General features: G+C 43.6%; 1 protein-coding gene across 18 annotated transcripts in view; it reads left to right on the forward strand.

The window, feature by feature from the left end:
* The window catches only part of PDE8B (phosphodiesterase 8B), a 352,403-nt gene that overhangs the window by 211,333 nt on the left and 124,422 nt on the right, over positions 1-16,648 (forward strand). For 14 of the 18 annotated variants that reach the window (XM_055436840.2, XM_088839884.1, XM_088839887.1 and 11 more), the window contains one exon: positions 11,059-11,118. In XM_055436840.2, the coding sequence (XP_055292815.2) occupies positions 11,059-11,118 (60 nt within the window). The remainder of the gene's footprint in view (positions 1-11,058; positions 11,119-16,648) is intronic. The other 4 variants (XM_055436847.2, XM_055436850.2, XM_055436846.2 and 1 more) reach the window with 1 other exon arrangement.

Consider the following 16,648-nt stretch of genomic DNA (forward strand, 5'->3'; position numbering starts at 1 on the left):
GGATTTTCTAGGCAATAGTACTGGAGTGGCTTGCCATTGCCTTCTCCGCATATGATGAATAGCTAGTTGGAAATCATTGTTTTTTGCCAACAAAGTAAAATTCCTTTCCGAACAAAAGTGGACAGTTTGTGGGTGGCTTCTCATGAGTTTGTTACCTTTAAGTGGGATTTGTTGAAGTGGGATAAGCTTTTAAATGGGAGTCAGCACTCCACGCAGATCCATCACCCCCAACAACCATGCAGCCCATGGACTGAGGGTCTGACTGTGATGGTTCATCCAGCATGAGGGGCCCCGACACACCAGAGTCAGGAGAATGGGCATGATTTGGTTCTGGTGTGGTGCCAGAGGTGGCTGAAAATCCAGTTTTGTTTCATGAGCCCCAGGGGGCCTCGTGTGAGATTCTCCTGTAGCCAAGCAGGGAGGCTCCTGGTTCTTTAAGGCGGTTCTAGCTTTTCAATGATGAAACCGAGGACAGAGGCGGCCTGCATAATTGAAATCCACAGGATATTTCTGAAACTCCTATTTAGCAGATGGTTTCTGTTTTCTTGCCCATCAAATCTATTTACCAGGACCGCTGACCACATAGCAGAATGGACTGATTTGAATACCGTCCCTCCCCAGTTTCCCCCACCTTCACTTATTGTTAAGGAGAAGGCATATAGCAGGATGGAAGGGCCTCAGAAAGCATTGGGTTTTTCCACAGTCCAAGTAATTGCCTTCTGAACAGTCAGAGATCAACAGTCTCTTCTCAGCCTCTGTTACACATGTGATTTTAAATGCTTGAAGTCATCTGGCTGTTTCTATTATCAGTAATATCTCTAATAAAAGGAAGGAAGTTGGTTGAGGGATGTCACGTTTTGTGGTTGCCTTAAAATTCCTCTGTTCTCCGAGTCAGGCCCTGAATTTGACCTTTGGAATCTGGGAATAGTGTTATGTTGACACACATGCTTGGCCTGTGACGCTGCAGCTGAATTGCTAGCTTAATGAAAAGTCTGGTGCCTTGATTCTTGCTCAGCAGGTATGACGCAAAGCCTTTGGATGTAAACACGATGTTGAAGTGTAATTAGGATTTTTTCTCTCTAAAGCCAATTCTCTCTAAGGCTTCATTGTGCTATGCCAGCAGCCTTTCTGTCCTCACCATTTCATGAATAGTATTCTGGACCTTTCTCTACATGCCCCACCCTGCTTTTAACGCATAGTCTGTTTCAAACTGAGTTCTGATGGCTGTAGATGAAACGACTCCATTGTTTAATTAATTTCTCTCTTTCATCTGGTATTTCTGGGTAGTGGAATGGTTTCTTCATCAGACTGTGCTGGCCACATTTTCCATGGATTGTATCTCATGGCATTTTGGACGCCTTCTGCCTGTATTTTTAAGTTTCTCTGAAGTACCGTTCCAGTGCTAACTAGAGGGTGGTTCTGTCCTTTGTCACTGCAGTGTTTTCCAGGCATGGTGGGATATGGCCTCCTCTCTTCCCTTGCCAGGAAGGCTCACTGAGTGTAGTAGCAATTCTTCTGAAGAGGAGCCTTGTCCGGAACAGGGACAGTGGAGGATGGACAGGGCAGGGATGGGGGTGGCGGAGTCGTAAGACCCAGGGCTGGGGAGCCCATCACTGCGTCTGGATATAAGTGAACATGCAGATAAGACCATAACCTTCCTTCCACAGAAGGCAGGTATGGGCATTAATCTCAAATCCAGCCCTCAGGTGAGTGGAGTAACCTGTCTGGAGCTTGCATTTCTCTAGCTTTAAGGAAATGAGATTGCTGTGCCTGTTACAGGGGATGATGTCCATCGCGAGTGGGCCCTCAATTCCCTCTTGTCTTACTGGGGCACAGAACAGTTATTTACCTTGAGCAAAGTCCCCCGAGTTCCAGACCCATTTCCTAGGATTGCATTTTACCAAGTTTCTAGAAAGCACTATCCATATTCTAAGGAATTTTAAATACAGCATCTTATTTTCCCAAATAAAGACTTTACTAGAGGGAAAAGTATATGTGTTCTTAATTTGCATAGTGACTACTTGCTCAATTAACCCCAAAACAGACTTTTCCCATAAAACTAAATGTATTTTAAAGTAATTTTTTGGTATTTAAGATAGCAACTAATAAGAAAGTATAATTCAGTAAACACCTATGTACTCAGTATTCACTGCTTAAAAAGAATCAGTGATGAATAATACCTGAAGTCCCTGAATACACCCCTCACTAGCAGGGCCACTTTTCAACTCGGAGGAGTTTAGAAGCATTTCTTTGTCCTTTTACACTCTTAAGCTTTTACTCAGTATTGTTTTAAATATTTTAAAACCTTAAGCAGGATTCTATGGTCTGTATTCTTCTACGACATTTTTTTACTTGGTATTTGTGAGATTCCTTCATTTTGAATGGGTAGCTTTAGTCGTTTCATTTTCACTGTCATATAATTTCCAATGTATGAATATTTCTCAACAGAAGCTTTTTGGTGATGGATGTTAATGAACGTGGATTAGGCTGTTTCCAAATTTTCGTTCTAAATCTGCTCCAAATGTTCTTACAAGTATCCTTCATTGAGCCTAGAGATCCATTCTTGTAGTAGGTGGGTGATAGGCCACACGTTAGCTTCACCTTTACTAGAAATCTCCAGAATGTTTTCAGAGTGGCTGAACCGTTTTACTCTCCCAGCAACAATGTATGAGCTCCTGTGGGACTCCTCTGTGCCCGTGCTCGGCAGTGTTTGACTTCTTAATTCTACTGTTCTGTTGATCAAAACAACAGCTGATTTTGACATGGTTATCTCATTGTAATTTGAAATTTTTGTTTTCCTGATTACTAAATGTTGAGCATCTCTTCATACCTGTATTTCCTGTTCTGTGCCTTTCTTTTTCAAATCTTTCACCCAACTTTCTTTGTGTTTGTGTTTTTAGTGTTTTTAAGGATTTTGTTATGTTCCAGTTACTAATACTTGTTGGTTTTCTATATTGTAGATGTCATTTCTCAGGCTAGTACCTATCTTTTTTTCTGTTTTATTAAAGTGTTTTTTGCTTTTACTTTTGGTGAATAAGAGGTTTAAATTTTAAAGCCAGATGGATCTTTTCTTTTATGGCAGTATATTTTGATAGTAGACATTTATATGTCTGTATTTTTGTGATAAAACCTTATACTGCCAAATTAATATTCCAAACAGCAGAGCATAAAATGCAAAGTTGGTAGATCTGTCACCGACTGTATCTCATGACTATGAGTAATCTTCCGTATATAATGTGTGTGTAACAAAAAAAGACTATGAAATTTTTTTATTTTGATTCTAATTTAGGGATACCGTTGGTGTTTAGTCAGTAAGTCGTGTCCGACTGTTTGCAGCCCTGTGGACTGTAGCCTACCAGGCTCCTCTGTCCGTGGGATTTCCCAGGCAAGAATACTGGAGTGGGCTGCCATTTCCTTCTCCAGGGGATCTTCCTGACCCAGGGATTGAACCCATATCTGCTGCTTGACAGGCGGATTCTTTACCACTGAGCCACCAGGGATGTCCAGGGATACTATTAGGGTGGCAGAATCATCAAATGTGAAGGGCTGTATCTTCCTCTTACCTGAGTGGTCATCTTGTATTTTTGGAGTGGGTTATCTGGAAAAAACCCTGTGGGTGTCTGGATTCAAGCATGATGGCTGAGTCCGGGTAGATTTTGGTGCCTTCTGCCAGGTAAGTACTCCGTTAATATCTGTTACATAATGAATATGTAAGAGCATCTGAAGTTAATCACAGATGTGTCTGCTTGGAAGAATAGACTGGTGGCTCTCAACTCTGGGTGCCATTGAGATTAATGCACGGGCCCCATCCTTAGAGATGCTAAGTCTCTTGCTTTGAAGTAGGACCCAGACACTAACACATTTTAAAAGCTCTTCAGAGACTTCTAACGGGAAGCCCAGGTTGAGCGCTTCAGGTCGGAGAACTGGAGGCAGAAGGGCAGGGGAGGACTGAGAGTGGCCCCCGAGGCCATGGAGCGTGGCTAGAGTCAAAGCGCAGTGAAGGCCGGAGGCCACTGGGAGGCCAGGCTGATCACCGGGGCCTCTGGCTGAACAGAGCCAGAAGGAGCAGAGAAGCACTCTGCGTGTTTGGAGGCAGGGGGCCAGGGAAGGGAGGTAAGACAAGCCAGGGGTTCCCAGGCTGGGGCAGCGGTGGGCCTGTGGACCCTGCGGTGCTGGTGCCTTTCTGACCAGAAGCCGAGGACAGGCCTCGTTTCATTTAAAAGGCACGAGTCAAATACAACTTTTGGCTTCCCACAGGTCAGAGGAGTAAAGAAGGACGTTGGGCCTGGGAATGGAGTGAAGACAGGGGTTCCCTTTCAGTTCAGTTCAGTTCAGTCGCTCAGTCGTGTCCGACTCTTTGCCACCCCATGGACTGCAGCGCGCCAGGCCTCCCTGTCCATCACCAACTCCCTGAGTTTACTCAGAGTCATGTCCATCGAGTCGATGATGCCATCCAGCCATCTCATCCTTTGTTGTCCCCTTCTCCTCCTGCCTTCAGTCTTTGCCAGCATCAGGGTTTTTTCCAGTGAGTCGGTTCTTCGCATGAGGTGGCCAAAGGATTGGAGCTTCAGCTTCAGCATCAGTCCTTCCAATGAACACCCAGGACTGATCTCCCTTAGAATGGACTGGTTGGATCTCCTTGCAGTCCAAGGGACTCTCAAGAGTCTTCTCCAACACCACAGTTCAAAAGCATCAATTCTTTGGCACTCAGTTTTCTTCATAGTCCAACTCTCACATCCATACATGACCACGGGAAAAACCATAGCTTTGACTAGACCGACCTTTGTTGGCAAAGTAATGTCTCTGCTTTTTAATATGCTGTCTCAGTTCAGTTCAGTTCAGTCGCTCAGTCGTGTCCGACTCTCCGCGACCCCATGAATCACAGCACGCCAGGCCTCCCTGTCCATCACCAACTCCCGAAGTTCACTCAGACTCATGTCCACAGAGTCGGTGATGCCATCCAGCCATCTCATTCTCCGTCGTCCCCTTCTCCTCCCGCCCCCAACCTTTCCCAGCATCAGAGTCTTTTCCAGTGAGTCAACTCGTCGCATGAGGTGGCCAAAGTATTGCAGTTTCAGCTTTAGCATCAGTCCCTCCAATGAACATCCAGGACTGATCTCCTCTAGAATGGACTGGTTGGATCTCCTTGCAGTATAAGGGACTCTCAAGAGTCTTCTCCAACACCACAGTTCAAAAGCATCGATTCTTCGGCGGTCAGCCTTCTTCACAGTCCAACTCTCACATCCATACATGACCACGGGAAAAACCATTGCCTTGACTAGACGGACCTTGGTTGGCAAAGTAATGTCTCTGCTTTTTAATGTACTATCAAGGTTGGTCATAACTTTCCTTCCAAGGAGCAAGCGTCTTTTAATTTCATGGCTGCAATCAGCATCTGCAGTGATTTTGGAGCCCAAAAAAACAAAGTCTGACACTGTTTCCACTGTTTTTCCATCTATTTCCCGTGAAGTGATGGGACCAGATGCCATGATCTTTGTTTTCTGAATGTTGAGCTTCAAGCCAACCTTTTCACTCTCCTCTTTCACTTTCATCAAGAGGCTTTTGAGTTCCTCTTCACTTTCTGCCATAAGGGTAGTGTCATCTGCATATCTGAGGTTATTGATATTTCTCCCAGCAATCTTGATTCCAGCTTGTGCTTCTTCCAGCCCAGCATTCCTCATGATGTACTCTGCATATAAGTTAAATAAGCAAGGTGACAATATACAACCTTGACGTACACCTTTTCCTATTTGGAACCAGTCTGTTGTTCCATGTCCAGTTCTAACAGTTGCTTCCTGACCTGCATACAGGTTTCTCAAGAGGCAGGTCAGGTGGTCTGGGATTCCCATCTCTTTCAGAATGTTCCACAGTTTATTGTGATCGACACAGTCAAAGGCTTTGGCATAGTCAATAAAGCAGAAATAGATGTTTTTCTGAAACTCTCTTGCTTTCTCCATGATCCAGCGGATGTTGGCAATTTGATCTCTGGTGCCTCTGCCTTTTCTAAAACCTGCTTGAACATCTGGGAGTTCACGGTTTACATACTGCTGAGGCCTGGCTTGGAGAATTTTGAGCATGACTTTACTAGCTAGGTTGGTCATAACTTTTCTTCCAAGGAGCAAGCGTCTTTTAATTTCATGGCTGCAGTCACCATCTGCAGTGATTTTGGAGCCCCAAAAAATAAATAAAGGGGATCCCTTTAGAGAAGTAAATACTAATTTAAAATTAGAGCCAACAGGGCAGCAGGCAAATTGATTAAGGGCATTGAAAAATGAAAATTATTTTTACAATGAAGTCCCATTTTTGTGAAATGAAGTTGGTTTGGCCCTGAGCTATGTGTGTGTATACACCTGTGCATGAACACTCAGTCCTGCAGGTGGCGGGGAGGATGGGATTCCCAAGGAGTTGTTGAAGTGGGGAGGATTCAGGTTCTGAGCTTGTTTTGGAAGACAGAAGCTATGGGAAGATCCGTACCCGCCCCAGACAGACACACAACATGCCGTTTTTGCTTCTTCATCCTGGTGGCAGCCCTGTTAGCAGCAGCACGGGCTTCTAGGGTGTAAGCAGGGCATCACCAGGTGCTGGATCCATCCAGAGTCCAGAAACCCATAAGAGAAATATGGGGAGTGCAGTCAGAACTGAGGCTTTACAATTTGGAGCCCAATCAAAGAGCAGCACACTGGGAGTCAGGAAAAATGAAGTCTCAAATCTATGTGATCTTAGGCAGTTTCGTTCAGTTCCACTTATTTATTAAGCACCAGCCTTGACTGAGCACTTTCTAGATGCTGGGGACAAAACTGTGGGAAAAAAACAATGTCAGTGTCCCTCAAGACACTCACAACCTTTCCCAGGAGAAAGATATTTAAACGGGTGGTAAGGTTAGTGCCCTGAAGCACAGGAGGAGCTGAGCAGAGTGTGTTGAGTCCTGTCGGGGTGCAGCTGGGCCTTGACGGCCTCCGGGGAGTGGGGGGCCTGTGAGCGGCCCCTGAGCAGGCGTCAAGCTGAGCAGATGTGGGAAGAAGGCCTTTCCAGGTCAACCGCTTGGCCTGAATTCTCTCCTCCTCCTTGTTGGAGGGGAGCTCTAAAGCCAGAATCCAAGTTCTTTAACACAATTCCTGAAGCTACCGAGAACTGTGGATGCCCGCGGCGGAGAGCGTGACATGACGATGGACCGGCCACGTGAACGGCCTTGATTTCTTCCCAGACTCAGTCTCTCGTCTGTTTGCCCTGCACCAGCTGCTTTTCTCCTTGGGAGTTCCCTCTCCTTTGAAATGAGTCCAAGCTGTGTGGGGACTGGGGGTAATTTTTTTTTTCTTAATCATTGTGATGTATTTTCCCCACTTGTTTTCACTGCTGTAATTCCTACTCATAGCAGCATCTTTGTTTTGTGGTTGCTAAATCTCTGTTCTTGACTATCCAGAAAGTGGGAAAAACAAACTTTTCTTTTTTCTTCCCAATTCATAAATCTGATCCTGGTAATTCTCCACTCAAAAACCTGCCGCGTGGTTGGTGCCTACAGAATCAAAAGGGATTTCCTTTCCAAAATCCTTCTAAGGATCTGACCCCAACATAGTCTTCCCTTTCGTGCTCTGTAATCCAGTTTCTCTGGACCCTTGTCTTCTTCCCCACAAGCATCTTTGCACTCTTGCTTCTGTGCCTGCTTTCATTGTTCCCCGAGTCCGGACTTCATCTCCCAGCCCTGGTCTCTTCTTCCCGTCCATGACCCACTTGTTTTCATGAAGCCTTCTTCGATCTTTGTTGCTGTCATTCAGTCGCTCAGTCATGTCCAGCTCTTTGTGACCCCATGGACTGCAGCATGCCAGGCTCCCCTGTCCCTCACCAACTCCCGGAGCTTGCTCACACTCATCTCCCTCAAGTCAGGGATGCCATCCAACCATCTCATCCTCTGTCATCCCCTTCTCCTGCCCCTCAATCTTTCCCAGCATCAGAGTCTTTGGTCTCCCCACCTTCAAAGCCAGAAAGATGATCTCATTTCTCTCAACCTCAAAGCCTGAGGCGAAATGTCTACCAATCAGAATTCTGTATCTCACTGAACTTTCCAACAAAAGCCAATGATAGAAATGCGCACATCAACCAAGTCTGAAAGGGTGTCTCTCTCTTAGACCCACTTGGAATGAAAAGGTGTACTCCCAGTTGCATATTCAGGGACCTAGGTTACTGGCTTGATTTCAGCCAAGGTGAAAGTATTTACACTGTAGAATCAGCAAATGCTACAAAATCGGACTTTTCTTTTTTCCTGGAGAGCCGACTCATCTGAGTGTGAACTGGTGACCCTGCTACGTGTCTACATGTAGGTGTGTAGGTGACTGCACTCACATGTGTGCACACACGTATTTGACACACTGTTAATATTGGACCGTGAGGAGTGCACCGTTGGGCAGCAGTACTTCCCAGTGAGGCTGAGGGGAGAGCTTGTGGTCGAGGTGGCTAGGAAGTGTGTCTCTCCTCTCCTCCTCCTCTCCTCTCCTCTCCAGAGCTGGAATTGTAATACCCATGACCCCACCTCCTTCTTGCTTCTGTGTCCTTGGCAAATGTGGTGACTTCCTGGAATCAGAGCTAATATGCTAATTGAGGATCTGTGTGTCTGCAGTCGCTCACAGTTCAATCTCTGAAGTAGACAATCCTGGCTCAGCTACACAGACGTCAGTAAATGCTCTCCTGTTTCTGTTCATAATCTGTTCTCTTGGCAGTGGGTGAGATGCAGGCAGTAAGACTCCCAGGGCAGAAGGAGAACTCTGCAGACTGCCACTGCCTCTGCCCAGACCCGCGGCTGCTCAGGCCTCAGGCCAGTGCTCAGAGACCAGGAGGAGAGGGTCTGGTTCAGTGGGGATAGCCACCTCTCTTGGGTGTAGCAGCCAGGGTCTACCAAGAAGAAGGCAAGTCGAGAGACAAGAAGGAAGTATGGGTTAGAACCAGAGGAGCTGAGAAGCAGAGGCCCCCCAGGCTGGTGCCGAGGGCGACCTGTGTTCCCAGGGAGGCGGCCCAGGGACATGGGACTGGGGGTGGGGCTGGGTGGAGATGGGAGAGAGAGGCCTTTGAGGGGGCTCGGCAACACTGCCAGGCCTCTGCCAGGCTCGGCCTCAGGTGCCAGACTCCAGCCGACCTGGGTCAGGTTAGAGGTTACCGTGCTGGATGCAGGCAAGGAACTCTTGTGGCTCCAGAGAAAGCTGGAGGGCCTTTCCTATCTGACAGCAGGAAAAAGAGCTTCTAGGTTGAGGGTTGCTCCTGAATCTCTGAGCCACTGCTCAGTGGCTGCGGCCTGCCTCCTGCCAAGGTCGCTCATGTGAAAGGGCTCGGCTCAGGGCTGGGGGCCACGGGGCTCCCACAGTCATCACGTGCTTTCCTGGCAGAGTTGAAGATGGCCCATTTAATGACCTCATGCACATCTTGGTTCCTTCAAAGTATGTAGGTGTGTGTCTGTTTAGGGGGCAGTCTCTGCTCTTCCCTCAATCCCTTGGCTTTCCAATGTGAGTCACTTTTTTTTTATTCCTTTTAAACTCTTGTTGAGTTCTCATTTTATCTATCTTCCATCCCTAGGTGTCCCTCTTTAGGGCCAGTTTTGCTGGAGCAACCACAGGGGGCCTTGCTTTGGGGAGGGGGGGTGGCTCCTGTGTGTGGTTGAAGCAGTCTACCCAGCAGACATCACAGAGAGTGCAGAGATAGCTCAGGTTATCAATCAGATCTCCCTGTCTGTACCAAGTTGGTTTCATTTCTTAATCATTAACTTTTTAGTAGGATTCTGGCAGTTGCACTATTTGTGAAGAGGCATGTCTGTTTCAGACCAAAAACAAGCAAAACTGCTCTTAGGGTGAAGCTGCATGGGGGGCCGGAGTCCCAGTGATGCAGGAGGCCTGGTGACGCCCCTCTTCCAGTGGAATTCTGGGCTGCACACGTATGCTGGGCACAGTATCAGTATAGATACCTTGCAGGATGTAGCTTTGCTTCAAATCAGTTCGTCACTCAACCATGTCTGACTCTTTGCGACCCCATGGACTGCAGAATGTTGGCAGTTCATGGTCAGGTGTTGGAGAAGATTCACACCATGCCCACTGAAAGTTAAAGGGCGAGAAAGGGAAGTATTTAGTCTCCAAAGTCTAGTTTAAAGAAAGTTCTGCCTTTATCGTTTACCTGATAAAGCCTCCTCTGACCCTTGGGTCCTTGCGGTGTCTCCGGTCCTGTGAACTCTGAAGGTGTCCCACCCGACCCACGGGGGTCAACGTAGTGTGTTGATTGCAGGATAAGCTGCTAAGCAGAGGCAGAATGACTGCAGCCTCTTAGAGAAAAACAAATCGGGATCCGTGGAGGTGAGGCAGAACCTTCAATCTAGTAATTTAAAATGAAGATACGTATCTGCTCTCTGCTTGCAGCCAAAGGCAGTTAGATGGTGTGGGCCAGTGAACACCTAAGCTCGTTCCTGGAGTCGTGGGGCAGAGTTCAGCTTCTTGTGGTCGTGGTGTGGGGTTACTCAGTTTATTTGAGGAGGTGCAACTGAAATGAATAATTTAGTCATGATCAACACAGTTAAGAGTGAGCTGTTTATTCCTTGTATTAAAACATGAAGATGAAAAATAAGATCTAAATATGGGAAACGCTGTTAAAACCATCAAAATGCTTTAGCTTCCACATATGAGAGAAATTTTTACTCTTTAGAAATTTCAGAGGAGTAACAACCTGGCATCGTGTGCAGCATAGCAGTGCTGTCAATAATCAGTTTTTTCTCCCATAGAGAGAGTAAAGAATAATAAGTGCTTATTGTAAAAAGCCATACACTTAAAAGAAAAATAACCTGAAACCCCACCACTTAGCATTTGGGGATGTATCCTCCCAGACATTTCAAGGCATATAAATACATGTGTACTTTTATAAAATCAGAACCGTATTGTACAGTATGTTTTATCAACTGCCTCCAGGTCATTAATTGGATCCTTTTATTTAGCGGCAAAGTAGCATGATATAATATCCAGTGTCAGGAAGAATGCGTCAATTCCTGTAGCTTGTGACTCAACACATCTCATGTGCTTTTTTTTTTTTTTTTAGCAGGTTGCTTCTGCGGAGGTACGCATCGGGCCCATGAGATTGACCCAGGATCCTATCCAGGTACACCTCTGTTCCTCTTAGGGGCTTGGTTTGCAGAGCAAGTAGTTATAGGAGCCCCATCTCAGGAGCTTGCCTCATCTACAGCAGGTGCCACCCTTGCTCTGAGATGCACACCCAGGCATCCATACATGGGGTGTGCGTGTGTGTGTGTGTCTGTATGCAAACACTTGTTTTTATTAATGTCATACTTGACATATCAGATTGTTTCCTTGAGGAAAACACTGCCCCATTTGGAGTATACTATAATAGGTAGCTTGATTGCATGGTGGGTTGTAAGGAACAGCAATGCTTCACCAAAAAATATGTATGTTCTACATGCCGCTCCCGCAGCTGGCAAGAGAAGAAGCCATGAGCAGTAAAGGGCAGGCTTTGCCATGAGCCGCAGCTGGATGGGAACCCTGGTTCTGCCCTTTCCAGCTGTGTGACCTTGGATGTATTGCTTCACTTCTCTACCCAGTAAAGAAGTCTGTAAAGCAGAGATGGTGATGCCTCCCTCTTAGGAAATTATGAGTTTCCTAAGTTCAATGAAATAACCATCAAGTGCCTGGCAGTGGAAGGTGCTCAGGGATGATAACTGTTGTCCTGTGTGTCTTGGGCCAGGCAGCCTACTGGGCTCTCAGACACCGAGGCTACCATCTACAGGGAGAGGAGGGCCAGCACCTGCACATTAACTGCCCTCTAACTGTGACAGCAACTGTGTCCTCCCCACAGCCCCTGCAGCTTCACGGGAGCCCTGTGGGAAACAGGTCTGAGAGGCACGTGTTTAGTCCTCATCTGCGTCCACATCTTCCTGGTAAGGCCTACGTGGGCCACCTTTCTCCTTGCGAAACTGTCGCTTTTTAGCACCAGTTTGTTCTGCACTTCAGACAAGTAAAGATGCAGAAAACATGTAAACAAACCAATTAACATGTAGATGAAAGTGAAAAAGCAACCAGAGAAATGTACTGTTTGATTTATGAGCGATTGGAAAAGAAAATAATTTAGTGTTTCTTAGAAAAGGAAATGCAAATCTGGGGCAGGGGGAGTGAAACAAAATATTTAAGCTTGGGAAAATGAGATGAAACAAATTTAGGAGCAGGGAGAGAGGGAGTGAGAATTTATTAAAATAAACATAAGCCCCAACTATTTATATAGAATACAAACAAGTGGAAAATTCCAGTGTTCATCCTAGGGGCATGGGACTTTTTAGTCCATTTTGAATAAAGACAGTGACAAGGGTTCTGATATCAGTATTTATTCCCAAAGTAATATCAGACTCTTTCTTATAACTCCTGTAGTTTCAGATCAGGTTATTTAATTTACCTTCATTTTTCACCCTGTGCTGTCCTGGCAATGAATGCTCATGATAAGGACATCTCATTCTTTTAAAATACTGTTGCTTGTTTTAAAATTGTTGTTACGTTTGTTAAGATGTAAAGTGTTTCAAATATTCATAAAAGTACATGTGTATCCCCATACCCACTTTGATCGGATATGCAAATTTTATCAAGTATGATAAATTTATTTTATTAAGGATGTCCTATTTGTTTGAGCTCATTTTAGAAACAGAGATTACATATACTTTATAAACTCTATTTTTTCCCTTTGCCCTCCTCTCTCTTCCTTAAAAGTAACTACTGTTTGGAGATTGATTATGATAGGTATTTGTGTATTTCTTCTGCATATCTATATGTCCATTAACACTTTGTTTTGAATACCTTAAATTTTATTTGAAAATGTCAGGCAGTAGTCATCATTTTGAAATTTTTCTTCATCATTTAGTGTGATACCTAAGAATCTATCACCTAATCTAAGGTAACAAAGATTTACTCCTTTGGTTTCTTCTAAGAGTTTTATAGTTTTCCCTCTTATAGTTAGCTCTATAATCCATTTTGATTTAATTTTTGTATATGGTGTGAGGTAGGGCTTCGTTCTTTTGCATGTGGATGTCTGGTTGTGCAGCAGCATTTGTTAAAAAAAATATTCCTTCCACCATGGAGTTGTCTTGGTATCTTTTTCTAAAATCATATGGCTTTAATTGTGAGGGTTTATTTCTGGACTCTCAAGTCTATTTCATTGATATATGTCTGTACACATTGCCTTGATTTCTGTAGTTTTGAAGTGTGAATCCCCTTTCTTATTTTTTAAGATTGTTTTTGTTGAGTCCCTTGCATCTTCATACCATTTTCAAGACCAACTTGTTAATTTGGGGAGGGGATGACCAGCTGGGATTTTGACAGTGATTGCAATAAATCTGTAGATCAGTTTGGAGACTATTGCTATATTAACCATTTTGTCTTCTAATCCATTAATATGTTTTTCCGTTTATTTAGATTTTTTTTAGTTTTTTCATCACTGTCTTATAGTTTTTAGTGAATGTGTTTCCTATTTTTGTTAAATTTATTCCTGAAATATTTTATTTACTTGGTACTATGGCAAATGGAGGAGAAGGCAATGGCACCCCACTCCAGTACTCTTGCCTGGAAAATCCCATGGACGGAGGAGCCTGGTAGGCTGCAGTTCACTGGGTCGCTAAGAGTCAGACACGACTTAGCATCTTCACTTTCACTTTTCACTTCAGTGCATTGGAGAAGGAAATGGCAACCCACTCCAGTGTTCTTGCCTGGAGAATCCTAGGGACGGCAGAGCCTGGTGGGCTCCCGTCTATGGGGTCACACAGAGTCGGACACGACTGAAGCGACTTAGCAACAATGGCAAGTGAAATTGTTTCCTTTCATTTCGGGTTGTTCATTGCTAATGTATAGAAACAAAATTTTATTTTTGTATATTGATCTTGTACCTTGCAATCTTGCTGAACTTATTAACTTTTACATTTTTGTGAATTTTTTAAAATTTTCTATATACAAAATCACATCATTACTACTTTCTTCCCAATCTGAATGCCTTTTACTTTATTTGCTAATGTCCTCTTGAACCTTCAAAACAAGTGTATTTAGTTTTATAAGATATATCCAGATCTGTGTTTAGTTTTATAAGATATAGCCAGATCTTTTCTTAAAGCTATACCATTTTACACTCCTATAAGCAATGTGAGTTCTGATTACTCCAAATCCTTGGTAATATATGTTTCAGTCTTCTAATTTTAGCTCATCTACTAGGTGAGTAGTACTGACTTACGGTAACTTAATTTGCATTTCTCCATGACTAATAATGTTGGGCCAATTTTTAATTTGCTGCTTGGCCATTTGAAAAATCTTCTATGAATGTTTAGTTAAGTCTTCAGCTCCTTTTTAGTTGGGTTGACTTTTTAAAAATTACTGCATTGTGGGAATTCTTTACATATTCTTGTCCAAGTCCTCTGTCAGATTTTGAGAATATTTTCTTCTAAACCACGGCTTTTCTCTTCATTTTCATAAATTTGGATTTTGAACAAAAATATTAGTTTTGATGTAGTCTAATTTATCACTCCTTTTATGGTTCTGTGTTCTAAGAATCTTTAATCCCAGGTTGAAGATTATTTGTTTTCTTCTGGAAACTTCATTGTTAAATTTTAATTTAGATCTATAACTCGTTTACTTTTATGTATGGTGTAGTAAAGAGGTTAAGGCTTTTTCCCTCTCCATATTGACCAGATGGTAGTGGTGGTTTAGACGCTAAGTCATGTCCAACTCTTGGGACCTCATTGTAGCCCTCCAGGCTCCTCTGTCCAGGGGATTCTCCAGGCAAGAATACTGGAGTGAGTAGCCATTTCCTCCTCCAGGGAATCTTCCCAACCCAGGGATCAAACCTGGGTCTCCTGCCCTGCAGGCAGATTCTTTACTGACTGAGCCACCCAGGAAGCCTCCTTATTCTATTTGTTGAAATGACTATTCCTTGCTCCACTGAATTATCACTTGATGCCTTTGTTACTGATTCTTTGATACTTGTTGCAACTTGTTTGGCAGTCAGTAAGTAATGTAGCCAGTTATTAAATTTTCCACACAAAACTTTTAAGAAGATGTATTCCTGTTTCTGTAAGACAGGCTTCTATATCTGTGAAATTAATTCAACTTTATTAATGATGCTATTCAAACCACTTCTATCTTCACTTTTTGTGTTCTGTCAATTTCTATTGTAATGGATATGCAATAGCCTCAATATTATTTTAAATATTTTCTGATGTTTTGAATCTGCCATGTTAATCTGTATCCAAGTTCTAGATTTGTGTATGTTCTTGGTATTTGTTGCTTTTATATAGTGTCCCTCTTTAAACTTCTACCTTAATTTATGTTTTATTCGTTGGTAATATGGTTGGACCAGCTTTCTTTAGTTAATATTTTCCTGATATATCTTTTTCTTTTTTTTCACTGTCAGTTTTATTTATAACTTTATGTTAAATATCCCTCTTATACGGAACACATAGTTTTATTTTTCTAAAACCTATTCTGATAAACTTTAATAAGTAAGTTTAATCTGGTTACATTGAGTGTGATTACTGATATAATTAGTCTTATTTTGTATTTTCTATTTTATTACCCTCTTCCCCTTGTTTCTACTTTTTGTTAGAATGGTTTTCAGAATTACCTTTTCCTTTCTCTGTTTTAGAAGGTTTAAGTTAGGCTCCTACTTTAGCGGTTTTCCTTTAATTATTTTTAATATGTCTGCTGAGCAGTCAAATTTTGTAACAAAGTCTCAAGTATAGTATATTTCTGTCCTCTGAAGTATGATGTAGTCCTTTGCAGTATTTAAATGTTCCATAATGGGCTCACTCCCCTGTCACAAAAACAGTTGTCTGTAATTTTGGACTTACATTTGGTATGTTAAAGCATAATAAAGCATTTTAAATTTGTGCTCATAAGCTATGAAATATAGTAACTAATAAAATTAATGCTGTGAATCCATCACCCAGCATAAGAGGTGGGATGTGTCCAGTGGTACCATGTACCTGTCTGGCTCCTGTCCCATGAGTTTGGGCCCTATGACAGCAGCTTAAAGTAGTCCAGAGTCCCTCTCTGAATGGGGGGTGGAATAATTAAGAAAACCCTTTTTATAAAAATGAGCTCAACTTAGAACCAAGGATGCCTTTACTCTTGGGTCTCATTCAAGCATGATTTCAGGCACTGGTCCATCCAGTTCAAGTCCATATGCTCAAGACTCCACAGCAGGTGTTGTCGGGAGGAAGGGAGCCACAGGCTGGCCCCTGACCGCCCAGGGAGTCTGGCTGGTTTTTTATTGTCTTTTACATCCTCACTGGAAGGGCAGTGATATCTAATCAAGTGTTCTTGTGCTTCTGATGCTGTCATTGCAGCCGTCTTAGAAAGGGCCTAGAACCTTAGTTTTTGCATGTTATTTCTTGGAGAAAAAAAATACCTGCTCTGTAATTTCACTGCCTTGCTGAAAATGTTAAACTGTGTTAGCCGGAGCCCTTAGGACTTGGGAGGAACTTACTTGACAAGCATATTGCGGGATGTGGTTCCTCTGGAGGGTGCGTTTCTAAGGTCACGGGGGGAAATTTGCCCCCGTGTGGCGGCCAGGCAGCGTGACACGGGCTGGTGGTGCGCTGTTAGGGTGGAGTGGATGGATGTGCCTTGAGGAGCTGTGGAGGACAGCT

The sequence above is a fragment of the Moschus berezovskii genome, chromosome 9 (assembly GCF_049115385.1).
Source record: "Moschus berezovskii isolate FMDL1 chromosome 9, NW_MosBer_1.0, whole genome shotgun sequence".
In the NCBI taxonomy this organism is placed as follows: domain Eukaryota; kingdom Metazoa; phylum Chordata; class Mammalia; order Artiodactyla; family Moschidae; genus Moschus; species Moschus berezovskii.